Genomic DNA, 21,524 nt, shown 5'->3' on the forward strand with positions numbered 1-21,524 from the left:
CACCTGTCTAGTAGTCTCTTAAACTTCACTATTGTATCAGCCTCCACCACTGACTCAGGCAGTGCATTCCATGCACCAACCACTCTGAGTGAAAAACCTTCCTCTAATATCCCCCTTGAACTTCCCTCCCCTTACCTTAAAGGCATGTCCTTTTGTACTGAGCAGTGGTGCCCTGGGGAGGAGGCGCTGGCTGTCCACTCTGCTTATTCCTCTTAATACCTTGTACACCTCTATCATGTCTCCTCTCATCCTCCTTCTCTCCAAAGAGTAAAGCCCTAGCTCCCTTAATCTCTGATCATAATCCATACTCTCTAAACCAGGCAGCATCCTGGTAAATCTCCTCTGTACCCTTTCCAATGCTTCCACATCCTTCTTATAGTGAGGCGACCAGAACTGGACACAGTACTCCAACTGTGGCCTAACTAGAGTTTTATAGAGCTGCATCATTACATCGCGTCTCTTAAACTCCATCCCTCAACTTATGAAAGCTAACACCCCATAAGCTTTCTTAGCTACCCTATCTACCTGTGAGGCAACTTTCAGGGACCTGTGGACATGTACCCCCAGATCCCTCTGCTCCTCCACACTACCAAGTATCCTGCCATTTACTTTGTACTCTGCCTTGGAGTTTGTCCTTCCAAAGTGTACCAACTCACACTTCTCCGGGTTGAACTCCATCTGCCACTTCTCAGCCCACTTCTGTATCCTATCAATGTCTCTCTGCAATCTTCGACAATCCTCTACACTATCTACAACACCACCAACCTTTGTGTTGTCTGCAAACTTGCCAACCCACCCTTTTACCCCCACATCCAGGTCGTTAATAAAAATCACAAAAAGTAGAGGTCCCAGAACAGATCATTGTGGGATACCACTAGTCACAGCCCTCCAATCTGAATGTACTCCCTCCACCATGACCCTCTGCCTTCTGCAGGCAAGCCAATTCTGAATCCACCAGGCCAAACTTCCCTGAATCCCATGCCTTCTGACTTTCTGAATAAGCCTACCGTGTGGAACCTTGTCAAATGCCTTACTAAAATCCATGTAGATCACATCCACTGCACCACCCTCATCTATATGCCTGGTCACCTCCTCAAAGAACTCTTTCAGGCTTGTTAGGCACGATCTGCCTATCACAAAGCCATGCTGACTGTCCCTGATCAGACCATGATTCTCTAAATGCCCATAGATCCTATCTCTAAGAATCTTTTCAAACAGCTTTCCCACCACAGACATAAGGCTCACTGGTCTATAATTACCTGGACTATCCCTACCACCTTTTTTGAACAAGGGGACAACATTCGCCTCCCTCCAATCCTCTGGTACCACTCCCGTGGACAACGAGGACATAAAGATCCTAGCCAGAGGTTCAGCAATCTCTTCCCTTGCCTCGTGGAGCAGCCTGGGGAATATTCCGTCAGGCCTCGGGGACTTATCCGTCCTAATGTATTTTAACAACTCCAACACCTCCTGTCCCTTAATATCAACATGCTCTAGAACATCAACCTCACTCGTATTGTCCTCACCGTCATCAAGTTCTCTCTCAGTGGTGAATACTAAAGAGAAGTATTCACTGAGGACCTCGCTCATTTCCACAGCCTGCAGGCACATCTTCCCATTCTTATCTCTAATCGGTCTTACCTTCACTCCTGTCATCCTTTTGTTCTTCACATAATAGAAGAATGCCTTGGGGTTTTCCTTTACCCTACCCGCCAAGGCCTTCTCATGCCCCCTTCTTGCTCTTCTCAGTCCCTTCTTAAGCTCCTTTCTTGCTACCCTATATTCCTCAATAGACTCATCTGATCCTTGCTTCCTAAACCTCATGTATGCTGCCTTCTTCCACCTGACTAGATTTTCCACTTGTCACCCATGGTTCCTTCACCCTACCATTCTTTATTTTCCTCACTGGGACAAATTTATGTCTAACATCCTGCAAGAGATCCTTAAACATCGTCCACATGTCCATAGTACATTTCCCTGCAAAAACATCAACCCAATTCACACCCACAAGTTTTAACCTTATAGCCTCATAATCTGCCCTTCCACAATTAAAAATTTTCCTGTCCTCTCTGATTCTATCCTTTTCCATGATAATGCTAAAGGCCAGGGAGCGGTGATCACTGTCCTCCAGATGCTCACCCACTGACAGATCTGTGACCTGACCCGGTTCGTTACCTAATACTAGATCTAGTATGGCATTCCCCCTAGTCGGCCTGTCAACATACTGTGACAGGAATCCATCCTGGACACACTTAACAAACTCTGCCCCATCTAAACCTTTGGAACTAATCAAGTGCCAATCAATATTAGGGAAGTTAAAGTCATGCATGATAACAACCCTGTTATTTTAGCACCTTTCCAAAACCTGCCTCCCAATCTGCTCCTCGGTATCTCTGCTGCTACCAGGGGGCCTATAGAATACTCCCAGTAGAGTAACTGCTCCCTTTCTGTTCCTGACTTCCACCCATACTGACTCAAAAGAGGATCTTGCTACATTACCCACCCTTTCTGCAGCTGTAATAGTATCCCTGACCAGTAATGCCACCCCTCCTCCCCTTCCCCCCCCCCCCCTCTATCCCTTTTAAAGCACTGAAATCCAGGAATATTGAGAATCCATTCCTGCCCTGGTGCCAGCCAAGTCTCTGTAATGGCCACTGCAGCATAATTCCATGCATGTATCCGAGCTCTCAGTTCATCACCTTTGTTCCTGATGCTTCTTGCATTGAAGTACACACACTTTAGCCCTTCTACCTTACTATCTTTATGCCCTTTATTCTGCTGCTCTTTCCTCAAAGCCTCTCTGTATGTTAGATCTGGCTTTACTCCATGCACTTCTTTCACTGCTCTATCGCTCTGGGTCGCCTCGGCCCGAAATGTCAGCTATGCCTCTTCCTATAGATGCTGCCTGGCCCGCTGTGTTCCACCGCATTTTGTGTGTGTTAAATGAATTCAAATAATCTGCTTTTTCACTGTATTTACTATGCGTTGTATTTTCAATGCTACTATGTTGCATATTGTTTGCTTCCATAAATGTTGACATACCTTTACATAATTGTCATAAAATCCATACATCAATTTAAATATTACATAACCAAACTACAAACCAAACCACTATTTGCTAAAAAAAAAGGCCTGAAACTTAGAAAAATAACAAGCACAAATGGAAATGCAAATTAAGTCAGGCAAAAACATTGCTACACTCAGCAGGTCAAGCAGTATCTGAAACAAATCTGACCCTTCATCCTAATTAGAGAAGTGAAAACATGTTTAAGTTCAGAATCAGAATCAACTTTAATATCTCTGCACATATGTCAGGAACTTGAAGCTGCTCACCCTTTCCACTGCTGATCCCTCCACAAGTGTGTGTTCCCTCGACTTCCCCTTCCTGAAGTCAACAGTCAAACCCTTGGACTTACTGACGATGAGTGCAAGGTTTTTGTCGCAACACCATTCAACCAACTAAAATCTCACATCTGTATACTTCTCTATCACCACCTGAAATTCTGCCAGCAATAGTTGTGTCATCAGCAAATATATAGATGCTGCCCGAGTTGTGCCTAGCCAAGCAGTCACGGGTGTACAGAGAGTAGAGCTGTGGGCTAATCATGCATTCTTGAGGTGCGACAGTGTTGATTGGCTGTGAAGAGGATATGCTATTTCCAATCCACACTGGTATCAGGGTGGTACAGAGGACCAGAGCTTGGAGCTTGCTGATTAGTAGTGAAGGTATGATTGTGCTGAATACTGAGGTGTAATCAATAAACAGCAACCTGACATAGGCATTGCTATTGTCCAGGTGATCCAAAGCATAGTGGAGATCCAGTGAGATTGCATCTGCTGGAGACCTATCGTGGCGAAAGCCAAACTGCAGCAGATCCAGGTATTAACTAGGCAGGAACTGATTCTGGCCATGACAAACCTCTCAAAACACTTCATTACAGTAGACATGAGTGCAATTCTGTGATAGTCATTTAAGAAGCTCACCCTGTTCTTCTTGAGCACTGGTATGATCGTCACCCTTTTGAAACAGGTGGGAACCTCTAACTGCAGCGGTGAGAGATTGAAGATGTCCTTGAACACTCCCGCCAGTTGGTTGGCACAGGTTTTCAGTGCCCTATCAAGCAGGCCATCAGTACCTGACACCCTTGCAAGAGCTCACACTTTTCAGAGACGTCCTGACATCAGCCTCTGAGACAAAGATCACAGGGTCATCCGATTCTGCAGGGATTTCCGCAGGTATAGTTTTAGTCTCCCTTTCAAAAGATGCATAAAAGGGGTGAGCTCATCTGGGGTGAAGCATCACAGCCATTCATGATACTAGGTTTTGACTTCTAGGAAGTAATGGCCTACAAACCCTCCCAGAGCTGATGTGCATCTAACTTCAACCAGAATTGGTTTTTTACTTTTAAAATGCCTTCTGTAGGTCATACCTGGACTTCCTGTATAGTTCTGGATCACAAGTCTTTAAAGCTGCAGATCTAGCCCTCAGCAGACTACGAATTCCCTGGTTCATCGATGTCTTTTAGTTTGGATATGTCCAGTATTTTCTTGTAGGCGTACACTCGTCCACGCAGGTCCTGATGAAGTCTGTGACAACAATGGTGTATTTATTCTGATTCAAAGATGAATCCCTGAATATTGCCCAGTCCACAAACTCAAAGCTCCTTTACCTTCTTGGTCCTCACCACTGGTGCTGCCGTCTTTAGTCTCTGCTGATATAGCGGGAGTAGAATTACAACCAAATGATCAGACATCCCAAAATGCGGATATAGGATGCAACAGCAAGTCTTCTTGAAGGTGGTATTACGGTGGTTACAAGTGTTGGCTCTGCTGGTTCTACAGGAGATATAGTTCAGCAACTTCTTCAAACTGGTCCAGTTGAAGTACACGGCAATGATAGGGAAGGCATTAGGGTGTCCTGTTTCATGACTGCTGATCACAGTGCTCAGCTCCTCCAGTGCTGCCTGATGTTGACTTGAAGTGGAATGTACAGTTGGCCCTCCTTATCCGGGAGTTCTGCAAGCGCGAATTCAACCAACTGCGAATCGGGAAAACCGGAAGTGCTTTTCCAGCACTTGTTGTTCAAGCATTGTTGGCCTCACATCTCGTTCATTCGCTACTTTGTTCCTGTGAAAAAAATGGCTCCTAAAAAGCAGTTAGGTTGTCAAAGCAATTCCTCAAAGGCTAAGAGGGAGCATAAAGTGCTATCTCTCACCGAGAAAGTAGAAATATTAGAAGCCTATCACAAAAGCATATCCCTATCCATGGCCAAATTATACGTGAAAAAGTTCTTCGTCTCTCTAAGCACTACTGTGACGGGGTTGATGAGAGCAAGAGAAAAGAGTTTAAGGCTAGTAAGGGATGGCTGGCTGGCTATGTAAAGTGCTACAGCCTCAAGAACGTAAAGATCATGAGAGAATCAGCATCAGCTAATGCCAAGGCTGCAGCAGCGTTCCCAGAGGAGCTCAAGAAACTCACAGATGAGAAAGGCTACCTTCCAGAGCAAGTCTTCAATTGTGATGAAACTGGCTTGTTCTGGAAGAAGATGTTTTTCAACAGGTGCAGGTTTTAAAAGGATATGATCCTCGATGAAACAAAGCCTCCATGTAACCTGAGGGATAACAAATGCCTACAACCACTGCAAGATTTGTTTGATGATGAAAAGAAAAAGAGACAGCTTCCTATAACAATGTTTCTAACTAAAGCATCTGCAATTCTGAAGTCCCGACGTTCAATGCTTGAAGATCCTCAGCCCTCAACCTCCACAGTTGAGCCTCCTCCAAGGTGTCCTTATTCCCCAAACAAGACAGTGTAACAATTATTTACATAGCATTTCCATTGTATTAGATGTTATAAGTTCTGTAATCTAGAGATGATTAAACATTTTACTCGTCGTTTGATCATTGTTCGCCTCGCGTCTTGTTTGTTCACTGCTTGTGTTGTGAGCGAGAGGAATATGTACAGCTTTTTTTTGTCAATATTCCCTAAACATTACGGTATAACAACTATTTTACATAGCATTTACATTGTATTAGGTATTATAAGTAATCTAGAGATGATGCAAAGTATACAGGAGGATGTGCGTAGGTTATATACAAATACATTGCATATAACCTACATAATAAAATATAAATATATGTGCATTTTATATAAGGGACTTGAACATCCACGTTTTTTGGTATCCGCAGGAGGTCCAAGAACCAATCCCTCACGGATAAGGAGGGCCCACTGTACAGCACTACCAGGAAGATGGCAGAAAAAATGGATGACATTTGACCGTGAGATTTTCCAAGTCAGATGAGCAGGATTGAGACTGCCAACTGCCACTTTGTCCACCACGGTGAGTTAATAACAAAGCATACTCCACCACCTCTTTCTTTAAAAGACTGAGCTGCCCTGTCTTTGCGGAGAATGGTGAAGCCATCGGACTACAGCGCCACATCCGAAATGGCAGAGCATGAAGCAAAGTATACAGCAATCTCTGATGTCCCACTGGTATTGCAGTTGGGAAAACACGGAGAGAAAAAGGTCATTCTTGTGGTATGATGGAGCCTAAGGTTGTCCATGTAACAGCCTGGACAACCTTACTTTTGATGTCAGAATTAAATAGTAATGAGCAAGGGAAGTTGCTGTAACTGAAGTTCAGAACTGTTACTAAAATTCTGAAACAAAAGTGCTGGAACAATGCAGCAGCTCAAAAAGTTAAATCAATGCTACAGGTAACCTTAACCAGATCTGAGCAACCTTGGTCTCTACTTCTCTGCAGAGATTCCCTTTCTTCTCTCCATATACGAACATTCCTGAAATGTGCAGCTTGTTTTCTCACTTTTAAAATTCTGGTAAAAGGTCTTTGGCCTGAAGGGTTGACCCTGTTTCTTACTCTGCACTGATGCAGCTTGAACTGCTGAGTGGTTCTTGCAGGGATTTTTTTCCCTTTCAGATTTCCAGCATATTTTGGTTTAAATTTTATACAAAAAATTGACACTAACATATCATTATTCAGTAGCTATACATCACTAACCTTTCAATGCCACTAATGTGGGAATAAGGAACCATCTGTGCTAAATGCTCCATCTCATGGGCAATAGAGATCAGATTAGATCTTATAAAAAGAGTTGGGAGCAGCTTCTGGTCTGGAAAATAGAAAAGAAAGAAATTATCACCTGGCAAAAATATTGCAGAAAGTTTATTTATTTATCAAATAACAGCCACATCAGGTACAGAGTTCATCCTAATCTAACATCAAACACATGGTCTAACAACTGCTCAAGCAAATGTTGTGTGACATCACAGTTAACTATGAAAAAGATAAATATAAATTATAATAAATTCATGAAACAGGATCATGAAAGAGAACTTGTATCAGTAAAGCGAGAAAAAATAATAAATTAATATTCATCAAGCTCAATATTTACACTATTCTAATCAAAATTCACTGAACTGTGCAACACACAACTATTAATAATGGTAATCTCAAAGGAGTGAAAAAAAGAAGCCTGATTGAAGGCGAAACCAAAGTCTTCCCAGGAGTAAAAGAACTCAGCAAGCTTCAGAAAGTGCAGCTACCAATTGGACAATATATCCACTCATATTCAACTTACCATCTTTATTATGAAGCTGCTTTCCTCTGCCAACATCCAAACTATTTAATTTTTGATAAATTATAAGACCAGCCTAGTAAAATAAAGACAAATTAATATAGTTTTTGCTAACTATAAAATATCACCATAGAAGACCAAAAGACAATAAATATAACCCTTTGTTAACTTCAGTAATATGATAAACATCAGCAAATCAAAGTATTGAAATGGTGCATGGGCTCAAATGGCAAAGCACAAAAAAGACAATAGCTTAGCAAAGGAGCCAAACATAAGCTGCTCCTTTCATCCGGTGACACATAGACCAGGGGACAAAGATTTAAGATAGTGGATATTGCACAGGAAGGGAATGTCAAGGAGATTTCTTAGCAAATAGTAATTATCTCAAATTACCTGCTTGTAAGGTTTGTGGAAAAATATAAAACTATAACGGGAAGGCACTTGAGGGGGTAAATAGATTTACAGAACTATAGGGTAGAACAAAGTAATGGATTGACTGGAATTCTCTCAGACAGCCAGCATGGACTTATTGGGCTATGGTGCTATAGGTTCTATAAAAACCGACATTAAAAAATGTATGACAATTCATAACTTATCTATTCAGTGCTTATTAAAAGGGTCACTCTCCTAAAAAAAAACTCAGTTCTCTAAATCCAGGTTTCATTCTTGACATGTTTAACCTAAATACTGTAAACTAGCTTACCATGGAAAGCTTGGACTAACTAATATCCCACCCTTCCAACAATACCACTCTGAAACCAGGTACATGAAGCTTTGCAAGGCCAAAATAGTTCACTTCACTGTTCCCTTTACATAACTTCCTTTTGACCTGGTGAAATGTTATATGGGTTCTCTACACCCACATCGAATTGACATGAAAATCAAATACATGGATTATTTGGGCCACAACTCCCTACTAGTTGAAGTGGTAATACAGTTAAGCCATTGGCTACAACTTTTGGATAACCTCTTAGCTCTATCCAAATCACAACTGATTTCTCAAAATTTCACCTTACACAACAAGCACTGCATTGGAAGCAAGATACTCAGATAAACAAGCCATTGTGCAAATAGCATTCAATACCACATCCTGAGGTGCTCAGAAACAAAAAATGGTTACTTTCTCAATCAGAAATGTGCCTAGCCTTTCCACATAGCTTCCTATCAAAGTGTCGGAAATTAGAATCAAGTGTTACGAATGTGGAGCAACTCTGAGGGGCCGAAGGGTGCAAACTCGCCCCCTCCTTTTTGAGAATCGCAAGATCGCTAGTATTTCGGGTATGAGACCCAGGAAATGAGAGAAATACACAGCATGTCAGGAAAAGAGAGAGAGAGAGAGCGAGAGAGCGAGAGAGAGACAGAGAGAGAGAGCGAGAGAGAGAGAGAGATGCAGAATACACAACCAGGTGGAATGTCTCCTGACATAAGCGGAACGGAACCACTAATTACTGCTATTGTCTCTTGGAGAAGGAATTGTGTATTGAGTACTGTACTATTCATTAAAACCCCTCAGGGGACAACCAGAGTGATCTGGTTGAGGGATTGCATCATCCCAACCTGATTGACATCTGAGACCCCGTGAGTGAGGATAAAAGACGGGTCTGCGGAACATCCCTTAGGCACACCAGGAGAAATGCTAGAAATCTAGTGACAGCGTTTTATAGCGAAGCCGGTGAGAGCTCATGTGTGTCCTCCCTTGCCTGGGTGGCGGGCTCATCACGAAAAAACGGTTTAGCTAAAGGAGGGATCACACTTGAACGGCCACAACAACGAGACACCGACGAATCGAAATCATAAAGGAAGGTTGGCAAAACACTTAGCGGTAACTGTTCCCATTCTTCTATCTCTCTCTCTCTCTCCAACAATTGCAACACAGCGACAAACAAACAACGGCAGCCTGTGTGAACTGAAACGAACTTTATATTTCCATCGGACAATTCATTATCCCCTAGACAATGATAGGGCTTATTTCTTATTGATTATTATTATACCCGCACTTTTAGGTTTAGTGTTGACGACGTATATTATCTGTATATTTGCATTGATATTGTTTTTGTGTATTTTTACTAATAAATACTGTTAAAAATAGTATCACCAGACTCCAACGGTCGCCTCTATCTTTGCTGGTAAGTAACCCAGTTACGGGGTTCGTAACACAAGCAAACAAATTAAAGTTATACAAATCAGAAACTCTTCACCAGGTACTCAGGTTCAATTCTGATGATGGTGTAGAATTTGCACATTCTCCTGGTTTCCTTCCACAACTCAAAGTTGATCTGATAGTTAAGTAGAAACTGTATAAGTACCAAGTAAGTAGCAAAAGAATCAAAAGGAAATTTGATGGGCATATGAGAAAGAATAAGTTATAGGTCTGCCAAAAATAAGAGAGGGAATTGATTGCTATGTTGAGAATCAGCAAAGCTGAAGGGCTAAATGCCACCTCCTTCTGTCATTATTTTTTTAAAGCACAAGGTTATGGACCAAAACAGGTTGATAAGAGATGGGACAGGTCAACTATAACCTAAATCAGGGGTTCCCAACCTTTTTTTATACCATGGACCCTACCACTAACCCCATGGACACAGCTTGGGAATCCCTGATCTAAATGAACAGCAATTAGACTCAGGAGCTAAATCTCTTCCTATTTCTCTTTTCCACTGAAGAATGTAGAACTGCTTTATCCCATAATTTGTTGCTAGACGTAATTTGATGTTTTAGTTCATGTAGGAGCCATCTATCTACTTTGTCTTTATTGTACTTGATGTTGCGCATTTTTATTATGGGTTACGGTATTTTGTCACAGGGGTTTCGGTGTGGCAGAAGCAAATGAGTATAGTCACATATTCACCCTTTGCTTTTGTATAGTCAGAGTGGGGAATGAATATGTTTTGTCGACTGCTAATCTCATTATCGCTACTTCAGTTATGAATTGCTAATTTTGATCGTCTTTGTCCCTCATCTTTGCTGATTTTGTAATAAAGGATTGAGTGTACTTTCTTTAACTTGGAACAGTTATTTGTTAATGTTATTTGCTAGTGTTAATTCCCTCACTCAGTCTCTCAGTGTCTTTAATCTTGTTTTCAAATAGCTGTTACATGTTGGCAACAAAAAGTAGTTATACCAAACAAACACCAGTTTACAGCAAAGGATTGCCTCAGACCTGATGGCAAAATTGGAATTGCAATACCGAGAAGCTGGCAACAGGAGCAGCTTGCGGTCAGATTATCTATGACCTTTTGTTGATTCATGCTGTGCATTTGTGGCTTGAACAGTTCTGAATGGTCATCACTGTCTCTCCATCAAGATCAGTGCTTGATCATGTGGTATTTGCCTGAGAGTTTGTCGCCTTGTTTTAATGAAGTGGTGAAATATTGCCACGGTTGCCGAAATTGGGCAGGTTCAAGCACTGTGGATGTCGGGCAGTTTGCTTGTTGCCTATGTTTATTGAAAGGAATATCACCAGTGCACTTTGTGAAAGTAATATGACTGAATCAAAGCATGGAACTGATGTCAATGGCCCTGAAGTCAGAGCTGGCAAAAGAGGAACTAAACCCCTTACTGCCAAAGCTAAGTCAAAAGAATTGCAAATCTTCAAAAGGAGCATAAAATAACTATGAACAAAATTAAAGTTTTAATACTATCATTTACGGATCTTATGAAAAATAATGAAAATATGCTACAAGTGCAATACCATTTGGATAATTTGCCTAATCTCTGTGAAACTGTTGCTAAGCAACATCAAATACTGATTTATTTACTTCCCAAGGGCAAACAAGAAAAATAGAATGAAGGTTTCTTAAGCATTGATAGCTATAGCCATGCATTCAGAAGTTGTGAAATAATGGTTGACCCAAGCATCTTACATTGAAGATCATGTTGCTGCCATAAGTGAATATGTCTTACTTTCCAACAGACAATGTTTCTCAATTCCAAGGTATGTTTTAACTACACATATAGTAGAGGATTCACAATTTGACGTGAAACTGAGCAACAGTGTGGCAAATGCCAACACTCAAAGCTCGGTTGCAATAAGAAAATCTTTTGTGTCAACTATCTCCTGGGCACAATTTAAAACAGAGGCTGATTTAGCTGCGTTAAAGGAACGTTAACAATTATTGAAGGACAAACATGATGAAAGAGCAAGAGGAACAGCTCCAGAAAAGGATGTGTGAAGCTAAATTTGCAGGAAGAAATTGCCACACAAGTAGCCAAAGTTAATGCACTAAGGGATTTAAGTGTGACAAATGTTAAAAGTGCTCTAGCAAAACAGTCCTGTGTGAATTTCTACATTGAAAAGGCACAAAAAAAACACTTAATATCAACCCTCAAGAGGTAGTTCAAAGTGTTTACTCTCAGCCTGCACTAGCGCGGCATTCTGAACTTATGCTACATCTGACAGCTCAAAGTGCTCATGTGGACATTCACTTGCACTTACAGCATGAAAACACTCTTGGTTCAAACAAGAGGGCAAAACAATATAATTGATATTATGAGAAATCAAAATATCAACCTTATTAGCACAACAACAATGCCTTTCATCTTTGCCTAAAAGAGAGATTCAAATCTACAATGGTGATCCATTGCAGTATTATGCATTCATGAGGGTCTTTGAGAATAATGTTGAAAGCAAGAATGACAGCCATATAGAGCTTGTCAAAAGTTGCCAATATATGGACCCTTGGATGTTAAGGCTAGGGATTAACTACAGAAATATTTTGGTAAAATTGCATCTGCCTACATGCAAAATGTTCTTTCTTGGGTACCTAACAAATCTGAAAATGAGAAAGCTCTTCAACACTACAGTCTTTTTCTTACAGGCTGTTGCAATGGCATTGAAGAAGTGTAGTACATGTTTGAGCTGGACATACCCGCCAGTATGACAATTGTAATAAAGAAACTGCCCTATAAGCTCAGGGTTAAATGGAGAACTGTAGTCTGTGACTTCAAGAAAGGCAAAACCATAAGACTACTTTTGTTGACGTTGTTGATTTTATTGAAAGGCAAGTAAAGATTGTTACAGATCCAGTGTTTGGAAAATGCAGGATGCTCCATCATAATCAATAAGCAAAGGTGTGAATAAAACTAAGTCACAATTTTGTTCTAAGGTTACAGGAAGCAGGGTTGCCACTACTGTGACCACTGTGAGAAGTAAAGCTAAAACTGAACCTGGGACTAATGGAAGGGTTTATTTGATCTACAAGGGTGAACACACAGTAGATTTGTGCCCTTAGCTGGAGAAGAGGGCTCACAGTGAAAAGATTGCCTTCCTAAACGAAAATGGTGTCTGCTTTGGCAGTTTGTGTAAAGGACACATCAGCAAAGATTGCAGTTTTAAACATCCCAGCATACTTCATATTTGCTCTAACAACAAAGGGGCAGAATCAAAACAAACCGTGGAAGAACCAGGCACAGGGTAATTAGGATAGTGCCCTGGTATTCAATGGCCTCACAGGGGTTGGCGATCAGGATTGTAAACTTCCCACTGTTCCAGTACAAGTGAAGTCTAAAAAGGGCAATAAGACAATGGTTACTTATGCTTCCCTAGATCAAGGGAATACAACAGTTTTTTGCATGGTGGGCCTCATGATCAAGCTCAACCTTACAGGAAAAAGGACACACACTCTCTTACACACCATGGGTCAAGAGAAGATCATGAATAGCTACATTGTTTCAGGATTGGAACTGGCTGCCTTAGATGATGAAAACTATTGTGAACTACCTAACATCTATACACAAAAACGAATGCCTGTCCACAAGGGAACATTCCAGGACATAGGGATCTCCAGGGATGGTCTCCCCTGAAACAAGTACATTTGCTAGAGACCGATTAGGAAAATAAGCTGCTGATGAGGATAAATGTGCCTAAAGTATTAGCGCCTTTGCAAGTGATTTGCAATAGTAATAATGGACCTTGTGTGATTAGAACAATTTTGGGTTCGACAGTGAATGGACCACTGAAAGCAGACAATAGTGATCGGAGAAACTGTGCAGAGCCAGAGCTGACAGTTAACAGGATCTCAGTTTTGAACTTGGATGAGCTTTGGCAGCAACAGTTTAAGGAAGACACTTGAATGCAGTCAGGATGAACAACCTGGTTTGTCAAGAGACTACCACAAATTCATGGAGCTGGTTGCAACTTATGCAAAGCTGGCAGACTGCCACTATCAGGTAAGTTTACCTTTGAGAAAGAAAGAGGTTAACATGCCAAATAACAGGACGATTGTAGAACAGTGTACTCTAGATCTAAGGAAGAAGTTTAAGAGGGATTTGTCAATTCATAGTGACTACACAGCTTTCATGAAGGGTGTCATCTGCAAAGATTATGCCAAAAGAGTGACAGTAGAGGAACTGGAACTCAGCAATGGGCAAGTCTAGTATATTCCATATCATGAAAAATTTGGATTTGGATCAAGGTATACCTTTGGTGGATAGAGCACTGAGTGTGCAATGGTGCATCCAGTCTGATAACTTCAAGCTTAAGATCATGGTCCAAGATAGACCACTCAGCAGAAAGGGGAATATTCTCCATAGTTAGTTCCATCTATTAGCCTTTTAGGACTCATGAGTCCAATGGTACTAACTGCTAAGAAGATCCTACAAATCTATGTAAGAAAGAGCTTAGCTGGCATGACACTACACCAATATCAGTTGCTCATGTGTGGACAAACCAGCTGGAAGAACTTCGTCAGCTGGAAGACTTTAACATTGTTAGATGTTTGAAGCCCCTGGATTTTGAAGAAGTTACTGCTCTGCAGTTACACCACTTTACAGATGCAAGCAAAGTTGGCTACAGAGCAGTAACTTATCTGTTGTTGCACAACAAACGTTCTCAGGTGTACAATGCTTTTATTGTGGGAAAATCTAGAGTAGCTCCAATGAGGTCAGTTTTCATCCCTTATATGGAGCTCACTGTTGCTAAGATGGCAAGCCACATGGACACATCATGGAGGAAAAGCTGCACATGCAGCTTCATAACTCAGTGTATTGGACTAATTGTACTTCTGTACTGAAGTATAGCAAGACTTAAACTTCCAATTTCCGAACCTTTGGTACAAACAGTTTCAGAAATTCTTAAGGTCTCACAGGCATCTCAGTGAAGGTATGTAAACACTTCAAACAAGTTGGCCACATCTCTAGAAGCCAGATGTGGCCACTAGAGGTTTGAAGGTGGAAGCATTCCTGAAGAAGGAAGGGATTAGCTTGAGAATCCCGATTGTTCTGAAGAATTCCTGCTAGATGATCTGGAATTCAATTACAATGAATGCTGTGCAGACTAAAAAGAAGGTGGATGCAGTAACACGTATAATTCATCTCTTCTTGTCTTGGACCTGTTTGAGGAAGACACTGGCCTGTATCCTCACGATTTAAGAACCTGCACTTGTTTCTTATACAGAAGAGGAAGCAATTGAGCATGGCTCTTGCTCAGTCTGACTTGGATGAAGAACTACAAGGATTTTTTTTTAGAGAGAGAGATGGGAAGGGGTAAAGGTCAGATGGGCCAAGATTGTCTATCATGGAGGAGTTTAGAAAGACTGAAATAGAAATCATTGGGTTTTTCCAAAGAAAGATTTCCAGATGATTTCTCAAGTTTGCAAAGAGGAGAAAGTGTAAAATGAAAAAGCCATTAGGTTCAAACTCAATCCAGTACTTGAAGATGGTGTCTTGAGATTTGGTGGATGGCTTAGTAAGGCGTCTATCATTGAATAATCTAAACATCCTGTTATACTGGCAAAGAATCTCCATATCTCAGTCATCCTTCTGAGGCATATTCATCAAGAAATGGGACATGTTGTCCATGTTGCACCAAAAATACTAGACTCAAGGCAGTAATAATGCTAAAAGAAGAATCCTGTCTCAGTGTGTTGTTAGTCGATGACTGCACACAGCTCCAGGATGCCAGCACACTACAGATCTACCTCAGCACAGGTTCTCTCCAGATGAACCTATGTTTATACATGTAGAGGTGGACTACTTTGGACCTTTTGAGATGAAGAGCAGAAGGAGCACTTACCACAATTACGGGGATGTCAGAAACAGTCAAGTATAAAATTAATTTCATCCAAGGAGACATTGTGCTTATAGTTGATGACACAGTACCTCGCAACTCATGGATCAATGGGAAGAGTCATTCAATTCTTTCCAGACAGAGGAGGATTTGTGCAGCAGGTGTGCATCAAGACGAAGACCAGCTGTCTGGACTAACCCATGAACAAGATCTGTCTTTTGCAGAAGGCAGAGGGTTGAGGAGCTACAGCTTCACTTAAAAGCTTCACTTACTTTGGTTGTTTGACTTCATGACTTTGACTTGTCTTACTGACTTGACAGATCACTCTATACTGGGCTCAGTGATAATAACCTCTGGCCCAGATGACTGTTACATGACTTGTCTTGAAGAAGAAAGAAGAAAGTGGACATTTACATAAACATTAAGATGTTTACACTTGAAGATTTAACGTCACCCATTTTTGTAGTATTGTAGTTGTAATTATTACATCGTAATAATTAGTAGCTGGGATGTAGGAGCCATCAATCTATTTTCTGTCTAATTGTATTGTATTTCGTATTGCGTATTTTTATTATGCATTACAGTAGGTTGTTGGGGAGTTTTGGCCAAGGTAGAAGAAAATGAGTATAGTCACGTATTCATTCTTTGCGTTAGTTTAGTCAGAGTGGGGAATGGATATTTTTTGTAGACCGCTAACTTTGCCTTTGCTACGTCAGTTTTGTTAGTTTTTAATCGTTATTTTTCACCATTTGCCTTTACTGGTTTTGTAATATGTACTTTTCTCGACTTGGAACTCAGTTATTTGGAAGCGCTTCACAGTGTGAATCCCCTCACCCAGTCTCTCAGAGGTTTTGGTTTAATTTTCATATGAGGAGTATTTGATAGCTCTGGGCATGTACTCGCAGGAGTTTAGAAGAAGGAGAGAAGACCTCATTGGAATATTGAATGTTGAAAGGCCTAGATAGAATGGACATGTTCAGGATGTTTCCTATTTGGACCAGCGAGCACAGCCTCAGGATACAAGGAGATCCCTTTAGAACAGAAATAAGGCAGAATTTCTTTAGCCAGAAGGTGGTGAATCTGTGGAATTCATTGTCAGGGACAGCTGTGGAGGAGAAGTCAGTGGGTATATTTAAAGCAGACATTGATAGGTTCTTGCTTAGTAAAGATATCAAAGACGATATGAAGGAGGCAGGAGAACGGGCTTGAAGAGGATAATAAAACAGCCATGAAAGAATGGCAGAGCACATTCAATGGGCTGAATGGCCTAATTGTGCTCCTATGTCTTATGGTTTAAAAAGACATAATTGCTCAATTTCCAATTGCTGTAAACTAAATAAAAGTATTTGAAATAAAGCTACTTTCATGAAATGCAAGTACAAAATATTATGTTGCAGGATATTTATAACTGAAGCATATACATACGTAGGCATCGACTGCTGCATACTGCTGCTGCTCATTGCTGAGTGGAAATGTATCCCAGTTGCTACAGCGGACAGCTGTATCCTTCCACAGCTGTTTACCATACAGGTGCTTCACCAAACCATTCAGACTCCACGTCTCTGCACAATTTAACTGGATTACATTACAGAAAACATGTTTCAGGTCCAAAGCAGAGACCTCACAAACTGTTTCAAAGTAATTCCTACCCAGCTTAGTAACAATAAAAACAGAAAAATAAAATTCAGGCACTTCTCAAAAAGAAGACAACCACCAGTTTCTTTAAATGAACTGCCTCTGACATTAATAAAAAAGGCAACTATAGACAATCACATTTCAAGTAACTCAGAAACAATGAGAAGTTAACCGAGAAGGGAACTAGATGTATTAAATTTGGCCATCATTGGCTACTCAACACTGAACAAGATCCCTGTTAACTTCACACCCTGTAAATAGAAGGTGTAACAATGGGAACATTTGTATCCAAGTTATAAGGTATTATATCAGTCATACACAGGCTCCTTCCCTCAGCTTTTTTCCCTCACTTCTCCCTCCCTCTTGGCAATACAGTGGACTCCAGTTTATTGGGACACATCAATACAAGTACATTTTGGCCCAATTAAATGTCTGCTCAACTGAATAACAAATTATATATTTCAATGAAATAAAAAAACAAATTAGAGCACATTCAATACTACTACAGTACTATAAAGCTATATATTAGTCTTCTGTAGTTAATGACAGAAGAATTCATCTACTGTGCCTGTTCTTTTGATTTCTATAAATGAACAAAGTAAGTCCAGACACCTAGTGTAGATAATGGACTGTCTTCATGCAATGCTATCAGTGATTGCATCATACAAATCTTCACTTTCATTGTAACATTAAGGTGACTGCTAATACCTTTAAATTCTTCATAGTTCCTAATTTGTTGAAGTAATGTTTTCTTTTCACTTCCAGCATCTCCAAACCTGAATGCTTGAAACCAGTGAATTAAACAGTTGTTACTGAATTAAGCAGCGTCTTACTGCATATTTCTCACCAACTATCAGTAACAAAAATTATTGCTTTTGAACACAAGTACAAATAACTGATACTATATAAAAACTGTTTGCTGTATGCACGGTGCAGCGCCTAACAGCCATGCAAGTACACACATCAGACATTAGAAACTGTTTTGCAACCCCAAATAAGTGGCATTGTGTGTCAAATAAACAAAGGGAATCCCTCCTATTTTCTTGATTAGTTTTTGCTCTTTAAGACTCGCCCCAAAGAAGCAGCTTCCCCAATTGACAAATGGTCCCATTAATTGGAATCTACCCTATTGATGACTGCCATCCAACCATCATGTGAATTTATCGTACAGATGTTTCTTCACTTCGGAATATCACTGTAATTTCCTCATTTATACCAGGTCTTACCTTATTACTACCAAAGACCTACAAACAGCCCCAGTGTTTTCCGCCTCTACGTACTTGCCTTCCAGTCATCAGTCTCCACATTCAACAGATTATCATACATTATTTACAATACCTCAAATATAATGCTACCACTAGACACATCACTCCTCTCACCCGTCAGCATTCCAAACAATATCCCCTGCGATGTTGTTTTAGATTTTATCCACTGACCTTTTAATCTCCATCAGTCTTCCACTGCAACCTCAGAGGTGCACCACCTGGCTATCTAAATCCTCTCCATCATCCAGAAACCCAAACAATCCTTCCCAGTAAAAAGCAAACTTACCAGCACTACTTCCAGTATACCACCTTCAGTGTCCAAGCTGTAGTCTCCTCTAATCATGGGGACACCAAATGTAAGCTCTATGACCTCTGAGCTGAGCTTTGCAATGTTTGTTTCAGGTTTAGGCCGGTGAAATTTGAAGTAAGACTATACCTAATCCTAATTGTGCCAATCATAAAAACAATGTTTTAACACAAATTATAAGGAACTATCAGAGGAAAATAAGACAGATGAAGATCCATTGATTTAATATTGTCCTATACCGTTCATTAATTAAATTAGCACACTTGTGTTTTGTGAACACTTTGGAACTTACAAAACTTAATCATAATAGAAGACTGTTAACAATTTTGAAGGTTTCCCCAAATCCAGGTTTTGTTATAAGTTGCTAGAACAGCAATTCCTTTCAATCAGAAAATTAAACATTTCCTTTCTTTGGGTAGATAGGAAAACAAATATTATCATATTTGAAATATTATGCTTCTTGTCATTTTAGTTCACCATTGCAATAGGATGCTGTTCACGTGATTACACAGTTGATTCTGGTTAATTGAGGAAGCTGCTCTTTGGGATTACTCTTAGAGAACAAAAACAAAACAAGAAAATAGCTGGGATTTCCTTTGTCTATTTGGGACAATATGTCACTTAATTGGGGCAAGAGACTGTTGCCAAACATTTTCTGACACCAGTGCGGCCTTTAGACATTACAGCATGCTTACAGCAAAGAGTTTTTAAAATGGTGTCAGTTGCATGTGCTTGTGTTCAAAAAGATGTGATATTTGTCACTGATAGTTGGCAAGAAATAAGCAGTAAGATAATTCAGAAATGTTTTGCTCACTGCGGTTTTAAGCATTCAGACTTGGAAATGCCAGAAATGGATGAGAGTGAAAATGAAACCATTTCATTATTTCAACAAATTAGAAACTAGAAAAATTTGAAGGTATCGATAATCATCTTGAATGTTACCTTTGGTCCCGGACACTCAGCTCTCACCTGTGGTTTCAAGTAGCTGTTTGTATACAACTGCGGACACATCCCAGTACACTGCTTCTACAGACAGGCTAAACCAGGTGAGGGTAGCCAGCTAGTCTCATACCCCGGTGAGACAGGGAAACTTCTGTCCTAACTTTCCAAGCCAGCTCCAGCAGACTGGGCAGGGGAGAGCTAGGAGTGAGATCCAACAGCCTGAAAGGCAGTTCTACACCGCTACGTGGAAAGCAAAGGGCAGGACGAAGTGCAGTAGAAGTCACGGTCACTCACTGCCACCAGAGAAGACTCTATTGTATGGCTGGACTCAGACTTCCAATGTCGAGAGTGTGGAACAGCCCCATTGCAATGGCTTTTCCACTTTAAAAACTTTCTGCACAGGTTTCTTGTCATTATCGGATACAACAGACTACCACCAGCAGTTCGAATTTGTTCTGCATTCCATTTAAACACAATTTGTTGCTCAGTTAAATGGTAGTTTGTCCTTTTTTAATATCTTTTTAACTATTTCCATGAATCTTCAGATAATTGGGACAGCCACTTAATTGAGCCAAGATGTACTGGTCCTGATGTGTCCCAATTATCTGGAATGCACTGTGTATTCTGAAAATGCTTCAGCTCACTATCTCTCTCACACTCAAAACAATTTATGAATGGAAATGCAAAATAAAGATGTGGTTTTACCCTTTTGTTAGCTATCTCCGACAATTCCACAAGGCCTTTCATTGTAATATCATAGTCTTTCATTAGTTTCCAATAATCTCCACGAACTCCAACACCCACTTTTTTAATTGCTTCATCTTCCAGTAATCTTTTGAGTCCACTTGGAAATCCTAAAATATAATTCACTTTACTAGAAAATTAATTCTTTTTGGCATTGTCCATCTTTATCCGAGGAAATGTTTCACTTTTCACTTGTCATTATCCATTCTGACACTTAGCTTCAAAGATGCACATTTAAAAATCCTTCCAAATTCCTTAAACCTATGTGTCTACCCACTGTTGATGTGCAATAGCATTACCATTATTGAATCTCCATCCTTAACATTCAGTAGATCATCACTGACCAAACTCTCAATTGGACCAGCCTTATAAATACTCTGGCTGCAAGAACAGGTCAGTGGTCAGGTATCCTGTGGAGAGTGACTCATCTTCTGATATCTCAAATCCTTTCCATTTTCTACAAATCAATTCAGATAAGTGATGCATGCTCTCCATTTGGCTGGATGTCTGCAGTTCTAACAACTCTTAAGCAGCTTGATGCCACTCAGGACAAACCAGCTTATTCAACTGGTAGACCATCCAAAAAACTAAACATTCATTCCCACAATGGCTCAAGTGTGCACCACCTGAAAAATGAATTATAGTTATTCACCCCGGCTACTCTGACTGCAGTTCCAAAACCTACCACTCAAGGACAAGAACTCTGGGTGTAAGGGATCACCATTGCCTGCAGGTTCACTCCTCAGTTCAGGCCAGCCTGACTCAGAAATACTTCACACTTCATAACTTGTCACTAGTTATAAATCCTCGAACTCCTTATGAATGGCACTGAGTCAATAAGGAGACTCAAAATCTCCTTCTCATGGACAATTACAAATTAGTAAAAAAAAATGCTGGCTTTACTAGCAACATTCAAATTCTCAAAAATAAATGAAAATTAGATTGCTGCAAACCTTTTATAATGCTGCATTTGGCTTCACATGTATAAGGAAGTTGTTTAGAGTAAACTCACCAAAAAATTAACACCA

The 21,524-nt window shown here is 40.5% G+C and overlaps 1 protein-coding gene across 5 annotated transcripts in view; it reads right to left on the minus strand.

The window, feature by feature from the left end:
• The window catches only part of wrn (WRN RecQ like helicase), a 134,495-nt gene that overhangs the window by 104,045 nt on the left and 8,926 nt on the right, over positions 1 to 21,524 (minus strand). For 4 of the 5 annotated variants that reach the window (XM_059965363.1, XM_059965364.1, XM_059965361.1 and 1 more), the window contains exons 5-8: positions 20,458 to 20,606; positions 17,029 to 17,178; positions 7,602 to 7,674; positions 7,022 to 7,133 (exon numbers count right to left, since the gene is read on the minus strand). In XM_059965363.1, coding sequence (XP_059821346.1) covers positions 7,022 to 7,133; positions 7,602 to 7,674; positions 17,029 to 17,178; positions 20,458 to 20,606 — 484 coding nt within the window. The remainder of the gene's footprint in view (positions 1 to 7,021; positions 7,134 to 7,601; positions 7,675 to 17,028; positions 17,179 to 20,457; positions 20,607 to 21,524) is intronic. The other variant, XM_059965365.1, reaches the window with a different exon arrangement.

Source organism: Hypanus sabinus, chromosome 3, assembly GCF_030144855.1.
Source record: "Hypanus sabinus isolate sHypSab1 chromosome 3, sHypSab1.hap1, whole genome shotgun sequence".
Classification (NCBI taxonomy): domain Eukaryota; kingdom Metazoa; phylum Chordata; class Chondrichthyes; order Myliobatiformes; family Dasyatidae; genus Hypanus; species Hypanus sabinus.